Source organism: Pteropus medius, unplaced genomic scaffold, assembly GCF_902729225.1.
Source record: "Pteropus medius unplaced genomic scaffold, Ma_sr-lr_union100, whole genome shotgun sequence".
Classification (NCBI taxonomy): Eukaryota; Metazoa; Chordata; class Mammalia; order Chiroptera; family Pteropodidae; genus Pteropus; species Pteropus medius.
The window spans coordinates 24,993,239-25,011,163 of NW_024349803.1; the positions used below are offsets into that span (position 1 = coordinate 24,993,239).

Genomic DNA, 17,925 nt, shown 5'->3' on the forward strand with positions numbered 1-17,925 from the left:
GTCGTTTAGGAAAAAAGAGACTCGGGTTCTCTGTCGTCAGGTGGGCAGAGGGCGGGCGGGGGACAGAGTTTCTCCCTTAAGCATGGGAAGCGTCCAGTCGTGTCCGCGAATCTGGGAGTTCTTCTGGGAGGGACACCCATCGAGTTGGACAAATTTGATAATATGCAGCTCACCACGGTGTCTGTAAGGACCAAACCTTCAGTTCACACCGAGAGTCAGCCCTCTCAGGACTTCAGAGCCAGCTGGGTCTGTGGCCTCATTTTGAAAACACAGGTTTCTGGGAACAGAGTCACGCCTGCTTCTTGGCATAGGGCCTCTGGCTCTTTCCAAACGGCGATGGCCGAGCTGAGAGAGGCTCTGTGGCCTGCAGGGCTGAATGTTTCCACTGGCTGCTCCTTTACATAAAAGGTGTGTTGCTCCCCGTGTATCTCTGTGTGTCTCTAGCTCGTAGTATTTTATTCCACGTGCCTAATTTTCCAGGCACGTTTTATGAGGCATGCGGCACAAGGCCCTCGCACTTGGGAGCGCTGGGGAGTACGTTTCAGGAGAAGATATGAATTAAGAGACCCTTTAAAAAATTAGCAGTTACTACATTCCCAAAACTAGGTATCACGTCTAGGCTATCGGCAACAAAACGAACAAACAGGAAACGCACGTTCCTGGGGCACCGGAGGCAGGTCACGGCACCGTGCACTTACAGGACCAGCGACCAGGGCCGGCTGGCAAAGCCGTTGCTGACGACCATCGGGGTGGGCTCCGACTGAATTCAGACTGCTGGCTGGTCGCTCACTCGTTTGTAAAAACCAGTGGGTATCTCTCCGTCCACAAAGCAGTGACTTTGGCCCTCCCAGGCCTCTCTAGCCCCAAGTTCTTTTCCAAAGCGCAGCCTGGCTATGCCGTGATGGCGCCTTCCCTGACCTTCCAGGCCGGGTCAAGGCCTTCGGACCGTTTTGAAATTCATTTCTTGTGCCCCCACTGCTTGGCACAGAGCGTTTGTGGAATTGGAAGGGTTACTACATGCCTTCTGTGGCTGAAAGTAATGCATGCATCTCCGCCTAAATACGCACACGACATGAAGAAGCTCGGGCACCAGAACAATCTGGCACGGCGTCCGTGTGTACGTGATGCCAGATATGAATGACAAGTGGGAAACCACATCCAAGAATGGAGTTTCTGCAAGATGTTGCGTATCTCGATGTTCCAAGAAAAAAAAAAAAAAAAAAAACACATGGGGGAAACGCTTTAATTTTTTAAAAATAAAGGTAGCAAACTTTTTTCGTAAAGGGCCAGAGAGTAAACATTTCAAGCTTCAGGGGACCCATGGTCTCTTGCTGCGGCATGAAAGCAGTTTTTGTGCGTAACTCGAAGGAGCAGGCACGGTGGCAGGTGACTGTCTATGGAAACATGGAGCAGGCCAGACCCAGCCCCACACCGTGATTTAAAGAGAAAGGACAAAGTAAACCATGGAAAGGCTTTTCTTTTGGTGAGTCACAGCATCTCTGCTTAAGAGCCACACACGCAGGCTTTCTCAGCCCTTCACAGAGAGATTCTGTACATGGCAGCGTTTACTGACCTTTTGTCATTTCGGACCATGGAGGAGAAAAGCAGAGAAAGACAGCACTGAGCCCGGTGATGAAATGCTCACGCGGACTCCGAGGAATCCCGACCCCCGCCCGGCCTGGTCGCCGTCCGCCTGAGCGGTCGGGCCGCAGACACGCCCCAGTTTGAAGGCAATGCGCTGGGAGACGGGGCCGACCTGCCCAGCTCCCCGCTGAAGGCTGGTCATGGGACGCCCACCTGCCCCGAGCCACGGGCGCCCGGGGACATCGGGGACGCTCAGGCAGGATGGAGCGGCCGCGTGCGGGAGGGTCCTGGACACAGACGCGTGTCCGCCCGCGGACGCCTCGGTCTTCTTACCGGGATGTGGCCTCGCCCGCCCTGGGCTCGGCACCGCTGTGCGGGTGCAAACTGCCCGGCAGCCCGCAGCCCGTCCGGCTCCGCGGCGGGCGCTGCTCCCTCTCAGCCCAGCCCCAGCACACGGGCGGCCGCCCAGCGGGGCCCGAGGGACCCGCGTCACCTCCAGGCACCACATGGGCCCATGAGGTCCCCGTGGAGCCGGGTGTCCAGAAGAAATGATGCGCAGCAGCTGCACCTGCTCCCTGAGCCCACAACGCACGGCCTCGGGACGGTCCCCTGTCGTGTAGGGACGGAGCGAGGCCACTGCTGTGTCTTTCACGGACTCCCGCGGTGGCTAAAACGGGCCGTTTATAGGCGGCTCTCGGAGACACCGCTGGCTTCGCTGCAGACCACTGCAAGGAGTGGATGTCACGATAAAGTTCCATGGACTGTTGGTGTCCCAGCGCCCACGAGAGTGACGCTTACACCGCGCTGCCGTCGAGCGAGCGTGAGCAGCGTCACGTCTGCGAAATGCACGACCTTAATGAAAACGGACTTTACTGCTAAAACTGCTCTCCATCCCCTGGGCCTTCAGCAAGTCCCGTCCTGCACTGCTGGGGGTCCGGCCCGGATGGTCTCGGCTGCCGGCCGGTCAGGCTGGCGGCCGCTGCGGCCGGGTGGTCGGCAGTTTCTTAAAGACACCGGCGAAGTTCGCCACGACCACGCTCCCGGTTCATCCACGCTTCTCTGCGGCTCGCGACGCGGGTCGAGGGCGTTTCACCCGCAGCGGAGCATCCGTCACAGTCCGAGTCCGTCCTCTCCCACCCGGCCCTGCTCCGCCACCTCCGTTCCGTGACACTAAACCCCTCGCCGGCACTTCCGCGGCCTCCCCAGAACCTCCTTCTGCCGAACGTCCGCTCAGGCCGACGTCCCGGCCTCGCCCCATGACCACGAACGCTCTCCGGGGCGTCTGGAGGGGGCGTCCTGTCCAGAGGTGTCCGCTCACCCTGTCCCCTGGAGGGATAACAAGACGCGACCGTGGACACGCGTCCTCACCCAGGGCCGCAGGCTGCGCGCCGTGTCCGCAGGCTGAACCGGCACTGGTCTCGTGGTGACCATCAGAGCCCGTGGTGACCGGGCGCCTCGTCCCTGAGCAGTGATATTTTTGCTTGACTCGGGGTCGAGCAAACCTTGAGTTTGTAAGTGGTGTGACGCCTGTGGGCAGGACAGCTCACCGTGGTGAGACGAGGTGTGCCCGTGTGCTAAAGGCCTTGGGCCGCCGTAAAGCCATGTTCAGATGTGATGACCCTCACGAGGCCAGGCTTCCCGGCTTGGCGTCACCGACGTCGGGGGCCAGACCACCCCCGGGCGGCCGTCCTGTCCTGTGCAGAGCAGGCTGTGTAGCAGCTTCCGGCGTCTCGCAGACACCCCCCTGTCCCCCGCTTCGGCTGTGACACCGGACGCCGGGGGGAGGGGCGAGCTGCCCAGCTCCCCACGAGGCCGCCGTTCCACACGCCATGGCCATCCGTACTCACGGCACACAGAGCACAAGGTTTAAAGCTGCAATATTAAAATGGCCAAGGAAGTGGATGTTTTGGCGCTATGGAAGTTGTCACCTGTGTCGAGAACAGGTGTCCCTGGCAGTGAGGTTGGGGGGGCTCTGCTCTCAGTTACGGCTGAGAAGAAAGGTCCAGAGCGCCCTGGATTCCAGAGACGCCAGTCCGTTGCTACGCAGGCCACCTGCGACGCCTCACCTGTCACCCGGGACATGCCTGTCACCTCGGACACGCCTGTCACCCCAGAGGGGAAGTGGAGGGGCTCAGAATGTGGCAGGCATGCGGCCTTTCATCTGACAAGGGCCTGAGGAACTTCCAAAGGGGAGAGACACCTGGATGGAGTGTGGCGGCAGAGAGAAGGAGGCTAAGTGGCATGTACTGCACGTGCGTCAGACACGGAGCAGAGGAGGAATGTGGACGCCACGCCGGGGCGCTGTCCGTGAGGAGCGTGAAGGGACGCCATGCCCAAAGACCGCTCAGGGGTGACAGATGTCCGCCAGCAGCGGCTGGACATCGGCCCCAGGATCCAGGAAGGAGGAGCCACTCGGGGCTGCACCAAGGGACAGCAACTACAAGTCCCCAGTGGGGGTCCCCTCACGTCCACACTGGAACTCAGCAAAACAAAAACAACATCCTAGGAATACCAGCACCCGGCCATTTGCTATTCCTGGGGTACACCCAGGCGAAGGGCGGACGTGCCAGCAGTGAGACTCGCCCCGTCTCTCAAGTCCCCTCCCGCCCCCGAGCAGCTGCCACGGCGGAGCTGCCGGTCACAGTGCACAGGGCAGGGAAACCGAAGAGTGAGCTGGAGAAAAAGCACAGCCCGCCGCGGCCTGCCCTCCACGCCGTGGAGCTCCTCGGCCCAGGACGGCCTCAGCTCCCGAAATGGGAAACGCTGCTGGTTGAAAGTCTAAGGTTTGTAATAACAGACCAGGCTGAATTTTTTAATAAGTATAAAATGAGGCTGTATGTCAATTACTTGAGAATAACGCCCATAAAAGCTATCCCACCTGCCCAAGCTTTCGCCTAGGTGCGTGGAAGAACAAACTGGAAGGATTTAGACAGCAAAGATAGGAAAATTGTTTTCACCCGTACTTTTCCGAGACTAACGTATGCATGAGAGAACAGTTCCAGATGCGATGAACAAAATCACGTGCAGTTCAGCAAGTAACAATCAAAACACTCCTGACCCACCTCCGACGGACGCAGAAGTTGTTTTTCTTATTCTTGGAAGAGAACTGTACCGAGTTAGTCAGACCCCCTCACTTTAGTATAAATAAGAAACGTTTCCAACACCTCTGAAGAATGCATCATCGAGAGTTGTCCGTGCCATGCATTTTTACACACTCATTAATGATCAAATAAAGCTTTTTGTTTTTCTGTACTCTTCCTGGCCAGCTAAACCTTCTTCCTTCAAAATAACCCGGTTGGACAGAACATTACCTCCCACGTGATGACGAGTTCGGAGCGACCGCCTCCACCTCCGTCGACGTTTGTTGGTGCCACGACGGGGACTAGAAACAACCAAGAGAAACGAAAGTACGTCTTCATCGGGAAGAGTTTTGTTGTGGGTCTCACCTTTCGAAACCTCACGCAGGCACGTCATGAGAGAGTCTTGAGTTTTTTAATGAACATAAATGATGTTTACCCATTTCCAAATTTCTAAGTGAGAGGACACAGTCATGTTTGATACATGAGCACCCTGGCTCCAAAATTAATTAAAAATCAAGTAACATCATGTATCTGACATTATTATGCATCATCTACTAATTGGCAAAATGATGTTCCATTCAGATGGTGGCAGTGACTCCGCTGATTTAGTGCCTAATTATACAGTTGTGCTGTAAACAAGTTGCTGAGCCAGTGTAGTAATTAATTCTTTTTTTTCCCCCAAAAACGGACCCAAATTATTTTTCTTTCTGTTAGTCATCGAGATACTTGAACATTTAAAAATAAATTCCTGAAAACGCGTAAGTAAATAAGTTCCTGTGGCATGACCCGTGTTTGATTCTCACGTCTGTCAACACAGCACAGATGGACTTCCCTCTAACTTCTCTCCCAAAGGAAGGAGAAGGTCTCTCGCCGAGGATGTGGCCGAGGGCCTTCTCTCTGTTTAACTCTCGGGCCCTATGGCTCGGTGGTAGAACATTCTGGACACTGATCATTTTTACAGGTTAGAAAAAAGGCCCTTCCACTACATCCTCGGGAGAATTAATACAGTGAACAGTACATAGATCGAGGGAAGTTGTGAAACTGAAGACGATCGTGCGTGTGTGTGGGTACTGCAGGGTGTGATCGGAAGGCACACGTACTTTATGCCGTGGAAGTGTTAAAAAGTCTTCTTCTTTCCCGACCATGACAGAAGTATCCTAAGTCTGTGACGATGGATAAATCTGTAGGCTATCCTTTTTTCATGTTGAATTATATGCAGTTATCTGTATTTGAACAGTTGTGATCAAAATGGAGTGCCTGGGCATGCTCGTTGACTAGTGGGTGGAAAATAATATGTGTGAGGTTTAATTGCTCACTTCAAAGTTTTCTCCCACGGTGGGGACCGTACAGCAACTCTAGACTGATCGTTCCATTTATTCCGTATCGTGCAGATGTTTACCACTATAAATGACATAGTTATATAACAATCCGATTGCTCTTTTTCATAGTACCCGTCAGACATCATCCATTTTCATATTCAAATTTACCCTGTCTGTTTTGATCTCCGTAATTTATTTAGAAGATCGCCTCACGCCTGCACCCTATATTCTGAGTTGTCCTAGGCCTTTGGCTCAAAGCAACATGAATCAGCGTGGACTCTGCAGCGTCAGGGTTTCTGGTACCCAGCAGCTTACGGCGACACTATTTCAGGACCATTAAGTAGTTTAGATACAGAAGGAAATTATTTAAAATTGCCCTTTACTCTTTATGAAGTTTTCAGTATTCTGGCAATAAAGTTCTTTCCTTTTTCGATTTTCAAATGAGCCATATTAAATCTAAAACCATGTCGAGAAGAATTATCTTTGAGCATACAAAAGAGAAAAAACCAAACTTCCCTGGGGATTGGGGCCTCGGTACTTGTTAGGTTCCTGAAACGAGGGTCAGCGGTCAACAGGTGACATACAAACGCTCCTGTGAAAACGTCGGACCCCGCCTGCCCCAAGCTACCATAACGTAAATCAGTCGTAAACAAAAAGGCCAAAACAGACGCTCATGTCCGCGTGAGCCATGGCCTGTCTTTGCACGGTCCCCCGCTCCAATCCCTTGCTCATCTAGGTCACGGCCACGGTCGTGGCAAAGGCTTGTGCCCGAGTCTGCGGGTCGGGGATCGAATCTGACTCTGTCCCAGAGACCTAGAGAACATCCTCGCCTGCCTCTCCTCCCCCGCGGAGCGAGGCTCCCTCCCCCAACTCTCAGCTTCCAGGGCGGTCGAATTTAAGGTGCTGCGGTTGTTTTGCAGCGCTAACCCTCTGATAAAAACACTAACGTCATCGCTAGTCTAAAGAGCGGCTTATTGGCATCCAGCAGCCGTGCATACGCTACTGCAATAGTGTGTGCCTGTCACACGAAGCCGGTGGCCGCAGAGCGACTCCTCATTTACGCGGCTGAGTGAGAAAGAGGGTGAATTTTGAAAACTCCGTGCAGCGAGTGAAGCCAGTGTCACCCCGGACGTGAACGCTTAAGAGCGGGAGGAAGAGGGCCACTGAGAAGAGCTGGAGGAGGTGCGGTTTCGAGGCTGGCGTCACGGGCGGCCTGCCGCTCAGTGACCCCGCTGGTGCTCCATGGGCGCTTCTGCGAAAGGAGCTTAGGATCTACCTCGTCTGCGTGGGGAAGAGTGTGCGCTGTTGCTCAGTGAAGCTGCAGGTGCTTCCGAGCTGAGAAAGGGATGGAAACGCACCGACAGCCTCGATTAATCCCCGGCCGCGACAGTGACACTATTTCAGGACCATTAAGTAGTTTAGATACAGAAGGAAATTATTGCAAGCCGCGACGCACCTGCATCTACAGATCTACAGATTCTGTGGGGTTTGGGCTAGACAGAGATGCGATGGGGGGCAGCTTCTGGAAATCTCCTGTTTTTACGTGTCTACTGAGCTAGAATCATCGTTATCGAATGCACTGCTTGGGGGGACTTACACCTTCTTCTCTACGTGTAAAAAGATGCAAGTTGAGACACTGGCTCGTTGCCTCTGGTTTCAGGCCAAAAATCTATGAGACTCTCCCTTTGTTTTCTCTAAGAACCATGCCCCAGAGCCTCCCACGCTTGCAGACGCCATGGATTTCTTACCCGACGCTTTGGTTCTTAACGGTTCTGAGGATTCACTTGGTTCTCCGATCCCAATGCTGTTCCCAGCGACAACGCGGAATTCGTACTCAACCCAGGGACTCAAACCAACCACGGTCGCGTTGCGTGTCTTACCACTGAGGATTTCTGGAACTGAAACGAAGGAGACTCTTCAGCGGAGAAAACGGCACCGGGTAAAAACGATTCACGACGCGATCGAGCAGATCCACCGTGTGCTAGGGAGGCATCCGAAACCCTCGCGCCACTTACCCGTAGACACGGCCTGCCAGCCCACGGAAAATGGCGTCCGAGCCTGCACAGTAAACAGTTGAATGGGACTGTTGTTGTCTGCGCCTGGCCTCCAGCTTAGTTGAGAAGTGGTGCTGGAAACGTGCTCCACGCTGACGTCCTCGGGAGGACCCGGGGGGCCTTGGAAAGCACAGTTTACGATGACTATATTGGAAATTATTAAAGTCACTGATTCGGGACGGGGAGAGTTTATTTTTCTGTTATGCTTAGAAAGGAAAATATTGAACATCATGTCTTTTTAGCACTTTCTTTGAGATAAAGCCCTATTAACTCAGCTGACGTGGCGAGAGATTAATTTAGAAATGCTCGCTTTGAAGATTAGAAAATGCCAGTCGTGGGATGCTTGAGTATCATCCGGGAAGACGCTGATCTCGAAAGCCGAGGATCATTCTCGCCTGTTCCTCTCTCAAGAGCTAACTCGAGTAAAAGCAGGAGACATGGAGAAGGCCAGAGACAGAGCCTCTGACTCTCGTCTGACAGGAATAGCTGATTATAAGCAGAGGGCATGTCTAAGTTTTAGGTACTGATACTTCTGGGTCTGACCGCGCCGTATAAATAGACGGAACCTACTCAATTCAACATCCATAGCCATAGCGGCCATACTCGGGAGTCTTGGAGTTTAAAAAACAAATCTATGCTATTTATCTCGCATCTTTATCATGGCGTGGTTATTCAGAGACCTGCCGTTTACGCGTAAACATTTCCGACAGTGAATAACACGCACTCGTTTATTTTCTCGTTCACGCTCACCTCTAACAATGACATCAGCCGCAGCCGACAGACTTTCTAGAGTTGTTTTTACCGCACAAAGATATTTTCCTGAATGATTCAGCTGAATATTCCTTATCATCAAATCTCCAATAGATTCCTGCAGACAGAAAGGGACAAGGGATAAAAGAGTGAACGTGCCTGGCAGATCCCATTTTTTTGGAGCTGGATAAACATTAAATATGAGACAGCGGTGGCGTGAGGGGACACGCTAGAATCACTGTCATCTCTCATATCGGATCCTTTTTATTATAATTGCATCTAGAACACAAGCATTTCCCTGAAAGACATAAAACAAAACAAAACAAAACAAAAACAGATGCGGCTTCGTAAACAGACAGCGATTATCCCCACAAATCAATATGGGGAGAATAGTTACGAAATGATGATTCACGCGGATGACTTGCTTCAACTTCTTAAGCACTTGAAACTTCCGGCGACTTACTCCTCCAAGCCTTTCGAAATGAGCCACTTCCTTTTTTAAGTCGATGACGTGTCCATTGAAAGACCACACGAACGCAACTTCAACAGAGGGGTCGTGGGACACCTGGCAAGGGAGCACTATGCTCTCGCCCACGGTGACGTCCATCGGGGCGGGCGGGACAGTAATCACGGTCCGCTCTGATGAGATAGAATGTCATTGTTACACGAGCTTGCGAAATGCTAGCCTAGGGCTACCTAACGCGATCCGAATGGCTTTGCAATGGTATAAATGCACCTTGGAATTCTGCAATATTCCATATACAAAAAATTCCACACTCTTTCTTTCAGATATTTCTGCATTTATCAGCGTAGCTTATTACTGGTAATAAAATTAAAGATATAATTGTATCCATACTTTATACAAAAATAAAGAGTTGGTTTAAAAAAACCATGGACTTACAATGACAGCATCCCATCCAGAGAGAATGCATCACACCACATTTTTTAATTCTGAGATTCCAGCCCCCACATTACAGCGCACACACTGGTTACAGCTCTGCATAGTCTACGATAATTTCACACACTATGCCACGAACGATGTCCCTAAGATCATAACTCCGATAGTTTGCGTAGAGATTTATAATCCTAAATTTACGGTGACGAGTGTGGATGAAACATATTCTGTTTCTGACATAGCCGTAATAATAATTTTCCACATGAAAATTTTCTTTTTTTATCCAGAGTTTGCGATGTTCAAATTAGACATCTATCATAAATAAAACTTCCCTCTAGAAATATCAGCCCTGAGGTCAACCCGTGTTGCACAAGTCCCGGCATTTCACCGACCAAAGTTTCAAAGGAAAGCTCCAGAAGCATCTCAGCTGGACCCGAGTGCCACGTTTCCCCGATTACAAGGGACTCATGAGAGAGGTCATTTGCGACTACATTTTTTTTTTTTTTTATAACTAAGAAAATCATTTAGATTTTAGAAGGCCAAGAATTGACCAAAAGGCCAACTCAGTTATCAAGAAGCTCTGGACATACATTTGGATTTATATATGCACTATCTTACCAGAAAAACACGTTTTAAGGGATATACATTTTAAGAATTAGCGGTCTGGGCAAATTATAGTGAAAAAATATTGTATCTGAAGAAGTTTCAAAACAGTGAAATGAGGACCCAGAAACCATTTGTAAGGTCAAGTTTAACCCTCCAAGAGATGAACTGAAAGGGTTCACTTTTTCTGGCTTCTCTATGCAGCTCCAGACGCCCAGCTGGCAAGGAGGCCGATTTATATGCTCGGCTGGATTATATGCTCAGTGCGCCACTGTATTTCACCAATAGACGGCTCGATTACTGTCTAACTTTTTAAAAAATGGCAGCTGTTTTATTAATAAAGACGTGGGGTGGAAAGGGGGAAGTCATAATTTTGGGATTCAAATGACATTTTGATAAAAGAGCCATGGAAATAATAAAAAAAAAAAGCACATATTTCTGAATATAATGGATAAGACCTAACTCTTAAACTACATCGGATGTGTCTGCGTTTTTCTATTTTGAAAATACTCGTTCCCTTATTACGTCAGATGCATACGCTTTTTATTCTAACTATTTCTGGGGAAGGGTTTGAAGAATAATCCTGTGGACTAAGTCCATTCTTAATTCCAGGCTTCTTCCCGTCTCTTGAAACCGAGGTTTCAAGAAAACTTTTTAGGAGTAGACAGTATTTTCCTTCTCTGAAAAAAATATATCACAAATGTCTTCTTTACACTTAGAGGAGCATGAGTGAGCTAACTGGATGTGTTGGTAGAGCAGAACCACTCTGATTTAAAGTTTTAGATCTTGCAATTAAGATAATTTCCGAACAGTAAAAGTGATAGCCACCCCTTGCGTTTACGTCGCCATAAAGCGGCAAACTTAGACCAGGGCTTCGCTCTGGACGTCGCCCACGGGCAGGACAGTAACGGCTAAAACTCCACAAACAATCCTTTGCATTAGAACTCATCTCGTTTACAGGTTCTCACTAACTAAATCATTTATTAACCAATATTTCTGGAGCACCTGCCGGCTTCCCACCGTCTGCCGAGTGCCGGACAGACAGAGGAAGGAGAAGGGGGAAGACGCGCCAGACGCGGCGACATCATGCCCTGCAGGACCCGTCCGAGGAGGGAGGCCGCCGCTCATCGAGGCCCTGCATGACCACGCGGTCGGAGCTGGGGTAAGCGACACTGATTCTCTTAGGATGGCGAATCCCGGGGGTCAGTTTGTTGAGAAAATGCTGTTTGAGCCGGGAGTCGAAGGCACGTGGGCATCCGCTAGGTGGGGATAGTGAGTTCCTGGGCAGGCGAAGGGACATGTGAAGGGACATGGCCGCAGGGGACGGGCAGCCACCTAGCTGGCAAGCCTAGCGTCAGAGTGACACGGGCGTGACTCTGAGCCGGGACACAGTCACAGCCCAGACAAGCCTCAGACGTCCTCGGGCCGAGCTACGCAACCTGCAGGTCACGGTGCGAAATGAAAATGTGGGCTGTCTAGTTCACAAAATAGGGGGAAAAATCCTATCAAAGGCACCAAATATAAAGCATTTTACAAATAAATACTTTTTGATAATTTTTGATTTTTAAAGGATCTTTCTGCCGATGCCACTGTCAGGGAATTAAGAGTATTTTATAGATTACAGCAACAATGGAATAGATTTCTCATCGATTATTTTGAAATATTGATTTTATAACATCTAGAGCTGATGATGCCCATGAAAGTTTTTTTCTAAAAAGATTTAACTCTTAATACAAATCTGTTTCCTGTAAGTCTGAACTTAATTGTAAATGTAAATTCAAACAGTAGAATTTAATGTTATTCTGACATATATCTTGTGACCTGTGGGGTTTGTCCAAAAAACTTAAAGTGGTTTCATGATTTGTGTACAGTCCAACGTGCCTGTCCATGAATTACATTGGCACGCAGATGGCACGCGGTCCTGTCACAGCCGGTGCTGGCGCTGCCCGTCCTGAGTCCCTCGTCCTCCGGAGCCCCGGCTGCCGCCCCCCGAGCATCCCCCGCGCCACACAGCACAAGTTCAGGGAGGGCTGAGAATTTCAATGTAATTGAAATTCCTTCAATTACCAGGAAACACTCATTGATAATTGGAGCTTCGTATAAAAAGGATTTTTGTTTTTTTTTCCCCATTGAGTGGGATAATCTTTTTTTATTAAATTTTTTGGGATGACTTTGGTAAATAAAATTATATAGGTTTTGAGTGGACAATTCTATAATACATCATCTGTATATGGCATTGTGTGTTCACCACCCAAAGCTAACTTTCTTGCCGTCACCATATATGAACTATAATCTTTAAATTTAATTCCTATGTATACGCGCGTGGATATTAGCCTTGGACCGTCGCACAAGCTCTCAAAGCCGTGTGTTCTGCAGTCTGAAGAACGTGGAGGCTGCGATGTGCTCCACGGCCTGTCCATGCTTCGGCTTTTCTGTTTTAATCCTTTGCCTAGGATGGTCACCCCCTGTGCGCGGACGGTTCCTGCCTGGCGCCCTGACTGGAGAGCTGATGCTTCTGCAACCGTCACAGCGACAGCCTCTGGGGACAGATGGCACGCGGTCCTGTCACAGCCGGTGCTGGCGCTGCCCGTCCTGAGTCCCTCGTCCTCCGGAGCCCCGGCTGCCGCCCCCCGAGCATCCCCCGCGCCACACAGCACAAGTTCGGGGGGGGGCTGAGAATTTCAACAGGTGACAGCGGGGCACGAGACCGAGCGCGCGCACGTCTCGGCACAGGGGCGCCGCGTTCAGAAATGCGTTCTTTTCGCGGAAAGAAAAAACCAGTGGGAGCGGGGAGCATGAGCACAGGGGCTGCTGTGACGCGCCCGGCGTCTGAGGGGGAGGAACGGATTCTACTTAGAAACAGGTGGCCTCTGTGAGGGCGGCCTTGGGAGCCCACAAACGGGGACACGCGGTGAGCTGGCGCAGTGTCCCCCACCAGGAGCGAGGGGGGCATGGACGAGGCACGTCACCCCCTGCCCCCTGGCCCCGCACGCCGGACCCTGCGGGCCTCTGCAGCGTCCCTCCCACCGCCCCTCGGTGCCCCCTCCATGCAGGCCAGTCCCCAGCAGCAGATGCGACGCGGCCGTTGAAGCTATCCCAAGGACAGGATGGGGACAACGCTTCAGTCCCCTCGCGAACTCGGAGCCCTCTGACTCCAACGTCAGAGAGATGCTCTAAGCCATCTGACGTGCACGCAGTGAGCGGAGGGGTGCGCACCTGCAGCCAGCTCCTCTGCGGGGGCAGACAGTCACCCCCAGATGTGGCCCGGGGCCACGGGACCCACGACACTGAGACACCCTCGGCACCCACAGAGCAGTGAGGTCGAGATGGCCGGAATCGTGACGAATTAAAAAGGTGACAAGTCGACTCTGCTGGATTCCATCCTTGGTGAAACTTAAACTTAAAATTCTTTAAGCCGCTTTCCTTTGAAATAAAACAGGGATATGCTTTTTCATTCTGTATAATTTTATTCTTCTATATTCCTTGAGTACTTGTAGACGTTCTAGTCCCATGGTTTATAAATTTTAGCGTGCGTGAGGATTTTCCAGAGAACGTGTTCAAAATGTGAATTCTTCAGCTCCCACCAGAAATATTGATTCAACAGGTCTTCACAGCAGGGGACCTAGAATGTGACTTCTTAACAGGTCACGTCCACAGTTGATTTTGATGCAGTTGGTCCAGGGACCATGATTTGAGAAATATTGCCCCAGGTTTTAAAATCTGAACCTGAAAATTTCGAGTTAAGGAAAATCCGAACTAGAAACACTATGTTTTCAGGAAATCTTTAACGCTTTGGATCCAAGAAAAAGTCATATCTGGTAAAATGCTATTAGTTAGTAATGCCTTAAAAAAATAAAGATGTACTTCCAAGGATAACTGTAATTAATTCTGTTTACTGTATCAGCTTTTAGAGTTTCATAGTACATTTTAGCATGTTAAAAGCTCTGAGAATTCCTGAATTAAAACATTCGTTGAAATTTAGTTAATTCTAGGTTCCCTACACTTACTAGATTTTGGAACATTTTTAAGCCATCTTGAGATATAAGGGATTCTGAGGAGCGGAATTTGGTTGAAGAGGATTCACACACACACGTACACGTGTATTTTTAGCATACGCACACGAATACACGTTTATGAGACAATTACTTAAATGCAAGCTCTGAGTAATTTAGGGATGATTGTTCACTTTTTAAGACAAGAAGACTGATTTTGTGGTTATGACATATTTACAGGTGAAATTATGTGATGTTTGGGGTTTGCCTCTGGAAAGCCGAGGTGGGCTTGGGGAAGGAGGGCAGGGTATAGATGAGTCTAAGTCGGATGTGAGCTGACGACCCTCGACCCTATGTGGGATCCCCTTCGAGTATTTCTCTACTTTTCTGTGTTTGCAATGTTCGATAATAATAAAAGAGTTACAGAAGGGACATTATGGAACATTTACGTACCCGGCGGGGGCCAGCTTTCCCATGTGGCTTCGGAAACGGTGAGGACCGATCACTTTTAGAAGGTTATCCTAAATATAAACAACACACTCACAAAGAGTTCATAAAATGACAGAATTTCAAGATGTATCATTTTTAAATCTATTTCAGGGAGATAAAAATCATTTGGAAAGAACTTGATCTAAAAATCCTTTTCTCAAGAAGTTTAAGAAAGAGTTTCATAAAATACGTGCTGTTTTGATAAATGGCTTTACTTGAATCCACGCTGTTAATAGTGTGCGGTCTTTCCAGAACACACCTGCAGTCACGCGACCTCAGGGGACACGAAAACGAATTGTTCCAAAGCGTCTGTCAGCGCCGTGAACACGGGTGGGCCTTGTCCTGCACGGATGGCCGAACACACGGCCACATCGTGGGCCCTAGCCGCAGTGTTTAGAAGCCAGGGGATGGGTCTCTCCTGACCATCCGGAAAATACTATGTTTGGTCACTTTTTCCTTCTTCCTTTTTTTTTTTTTTTGGTAGTGACTCAGTTGAATCTCCATCTGTGAGTGACAGTCTTTCGGCGTCCCTGTCCAGAATAACTACTGCTCAGGCGTTTCCGAAGTGGTCAAGTCCCCTCCGAAGACGGAGACATGTATGACGAAAATCACCAGACCTGTCTCCCCCTCCACGAACATGGAATTGTGCCTTCCGTGGTCTCTGACAGCAGAGGAAATGTTGCTAAGACACCAATAGAGAGAAAACTAGTGCATAAATAGCACTTTAAAGAGGTGACGAAATTCTCTGATAATTTCTCTCACCGGTTAACTTGTGAGACGAGAAATACTTTTTAAAATTTGGCCCTCTTCCTAATTCCTCAGAATCCCAAATTATGCTATCTTTTAACTCATAATTTCTTCTTCCACTTATATACTTCATTCGAGGATCATATTCCTTCTAAATACATAAACTGTATTCGCGTTTTTTAATGCCGATTTGAAAGTGGTAGATTCTCTCAGGTTCTATTCGTGTAAAAGCATCTTTATTTTGTCTTCACTTGGGAGGACACTTTTGCTGGGAACAGAAATCTGACTGGCATCGTCGTTCAGCTTTTGAAAAGGCCCTTCCGCTGCGGAGTTCTTCCGGATTCCCTCGTTTCTGTCATTCTATCAACTGTCCATCTTGTTATCGCTCTTCTGAAGATAATGTATCCTTTTTTATCAGAATGATTTTTCCTTCCTTTGGTTTCATGACTGTGCTTACGTAAACTTTCCTTTGTATTTATCCTAACCGGGGCTCATATGATTTCCTGAATAGACACCTGCTGTCGTTTTTTAGAAACCTGTGGGAAACAGACCTTCGAATACCGCTCACGCCTCGTTTGTCTCTTCTCTCTCCAGATCTCGAGGAACCGCGCGTCCGCGCCAGAATCACTCGCCACGTCTCCCGCACCCCTCGTGTTCCTTTCCGTCCCTCCCACTGTGTTTCTCTCCGTGTCGCAGTCAGGACATTTCCCATTCACGCATCTTCCCCTTGGGTAACCCGCTTCTCTGCCACATCGAACCTGGCATCGCGCCGATCTGTTTTGTTATTAATTTTACCTCTTGTGTTTTCACCTTTAGAATTTCCGATTGCCTGCTAATAGGTGGCACGTCTCTTAAACTCTTCATTCTGTCCTCTGTTTGTGAATATATTCCTCGCAATCGTTTTAAAGCCCTCGTCTGATAACGCCCATATTCCCGTCAGCAGTGACCTATTGCTGTTGTCTGATTTTTCTCTGGGTTTGGTCATTTGTCCCTGGCTCCAGCTATCCCTGGTAACGTGTTATTGAAAGCCAGGCCTCGTGCATCAGAATGTAAATGTTACTGCTTTGTCCTATTTTCCCAGATAGACTTTCTCTCCCAAGGAGGCAGTTGGAAAAGAGCCACACCCACTTAGGAACCGAGATGCACTGAGTGAATCTCGGCCACGGTAAGTGCTGGCTAATTTTGTTCTGTTTTTATTACCTGGACCTAGTCCTTCAGGCATCTTACTCCAAAACTGAGTTGTTTCACAGGCCTCATTCTATCTGGTTGATTCTGAGCCCAAACTTGTACCTTCCTTGCACTCTGAGACAACCGACATTTCTGCGTAGATGTTTTCTGCTTCGCGTGTGGTTGCTTGTCTCTCTGATTTACATCGCTCAGGAACTGGGGAATTTCTGGAGGAGAAAATCACCGGGAAGTGTTGGGTTCACCATCTGTGTTTTTCTTTTCTCCAGAATATTGCCCTTCGTGTTGCAAACACCTTGGTTATTCTCCTAATTCCTTCAAATTTCTATTTTTGCTTATTATACAGATACTTGAATAATATTTATGGTTCATATCCATGAGATGTAGGTGTGGTTTAGTGACTTCAATTCGTCAGGACAGAATTTTCCCCAATGTTATCAAGTTCAGCACCGATCTTGTGCGTGGCGTCATGAGTGGGCCATTTGTCGGTAGAAGATTTTGATAATAACTTGAACAGTATGGTCACTGGTGTTGGTTGGAGAAGGAAGTGAGAATTACTTTGGAGCGAAGCAGAGGTGCGTGCTGCGTAACCACGTTCAGCTCTGAGCGTCTGCCTGCTGGGCCCCTGCACTGCAAGCAAGGGGGTGGGGGACAGTTATCCTAGGGGTGGGGACAGTTTAGGGTGGGGACAAAGTTATCCTAGGTAAAGAAGCATCCTAGGGATCTCATGAGCCTAAGAAAAAAGAGCTAAATACAGTGTCCTTAGGAGTTTCCCGAGGGACTCTCCAGGCCCCAGATCTTAGTGTGAAGTGGGACAGACCCAGAAGCCCCCACACTTGACCGGAGCTTTCCATGAGGCTTTTAGCACCCCGCTCTCGACACGAGCAAACAGCCAGGATCCGCGACGTATCTTCGCACGTCTCCTAATACAAAAACAAGGCTTAAAACGAAACAAAAGAAAAAGAGACGACGAAGGAAAAAATAGAAAAAGTCTATCAGTAATAGTTTCAGAAAGGGAAAAAAAGAAGAGCGAGATTTTATATAAAAGACCAGTGAGAAAACGAAGCGGCAGTCAGATGAGAAACGACACAAACGAGAATAAGCGGAGATCGAGAGAAGCTCTCAGAAGACAGAGCAGAAAAGTTACAAAATGGACACTGGCGGAAAGAAACGCTATCTATCTATCGATCATCTATCATCTATCTATCTATCTATCTATCTATCTAT

General features: G+C 49.2%; 1 protein-coding gene across 1 annotated transcript in view; it reads right to left on the minus strand.

Annotated features, from left to right (window-relative positions):
- CNTN6 (contactin 6) overlaps window positions 1-17,925 on the minus strand; it is a 213,563-nt gene that overhangs the window by 11,667 nt on the left and 183,971 nt on the right. The window contains exons 13-17 of the mRNA XM_039836823.1: window positions 9,251-9,426; window positions 8,788-8,905; window positions 7,999-8,157; window positions 7,732-7,881; window positions 4,896-4,966 (exon numbers count right to left, since the gene is read on the minus strand). Of these exons, the coding sequence (XP_039692757.1) occupies window positions 4,896-4,966; window positions 7,732-7,881; window positions 7,999-8,157; window positions 8,788-8,905; window positions 9,251-9,426 (674 nt within the window). The remainder of the gene's footprint in view (window positions 1-4,895; window positions 4,967-7,731; window positions 7,882-7,998; window positions 8,158-8,787; window positions 8,906-9,250; window positions 9,427-17,925) is intronic.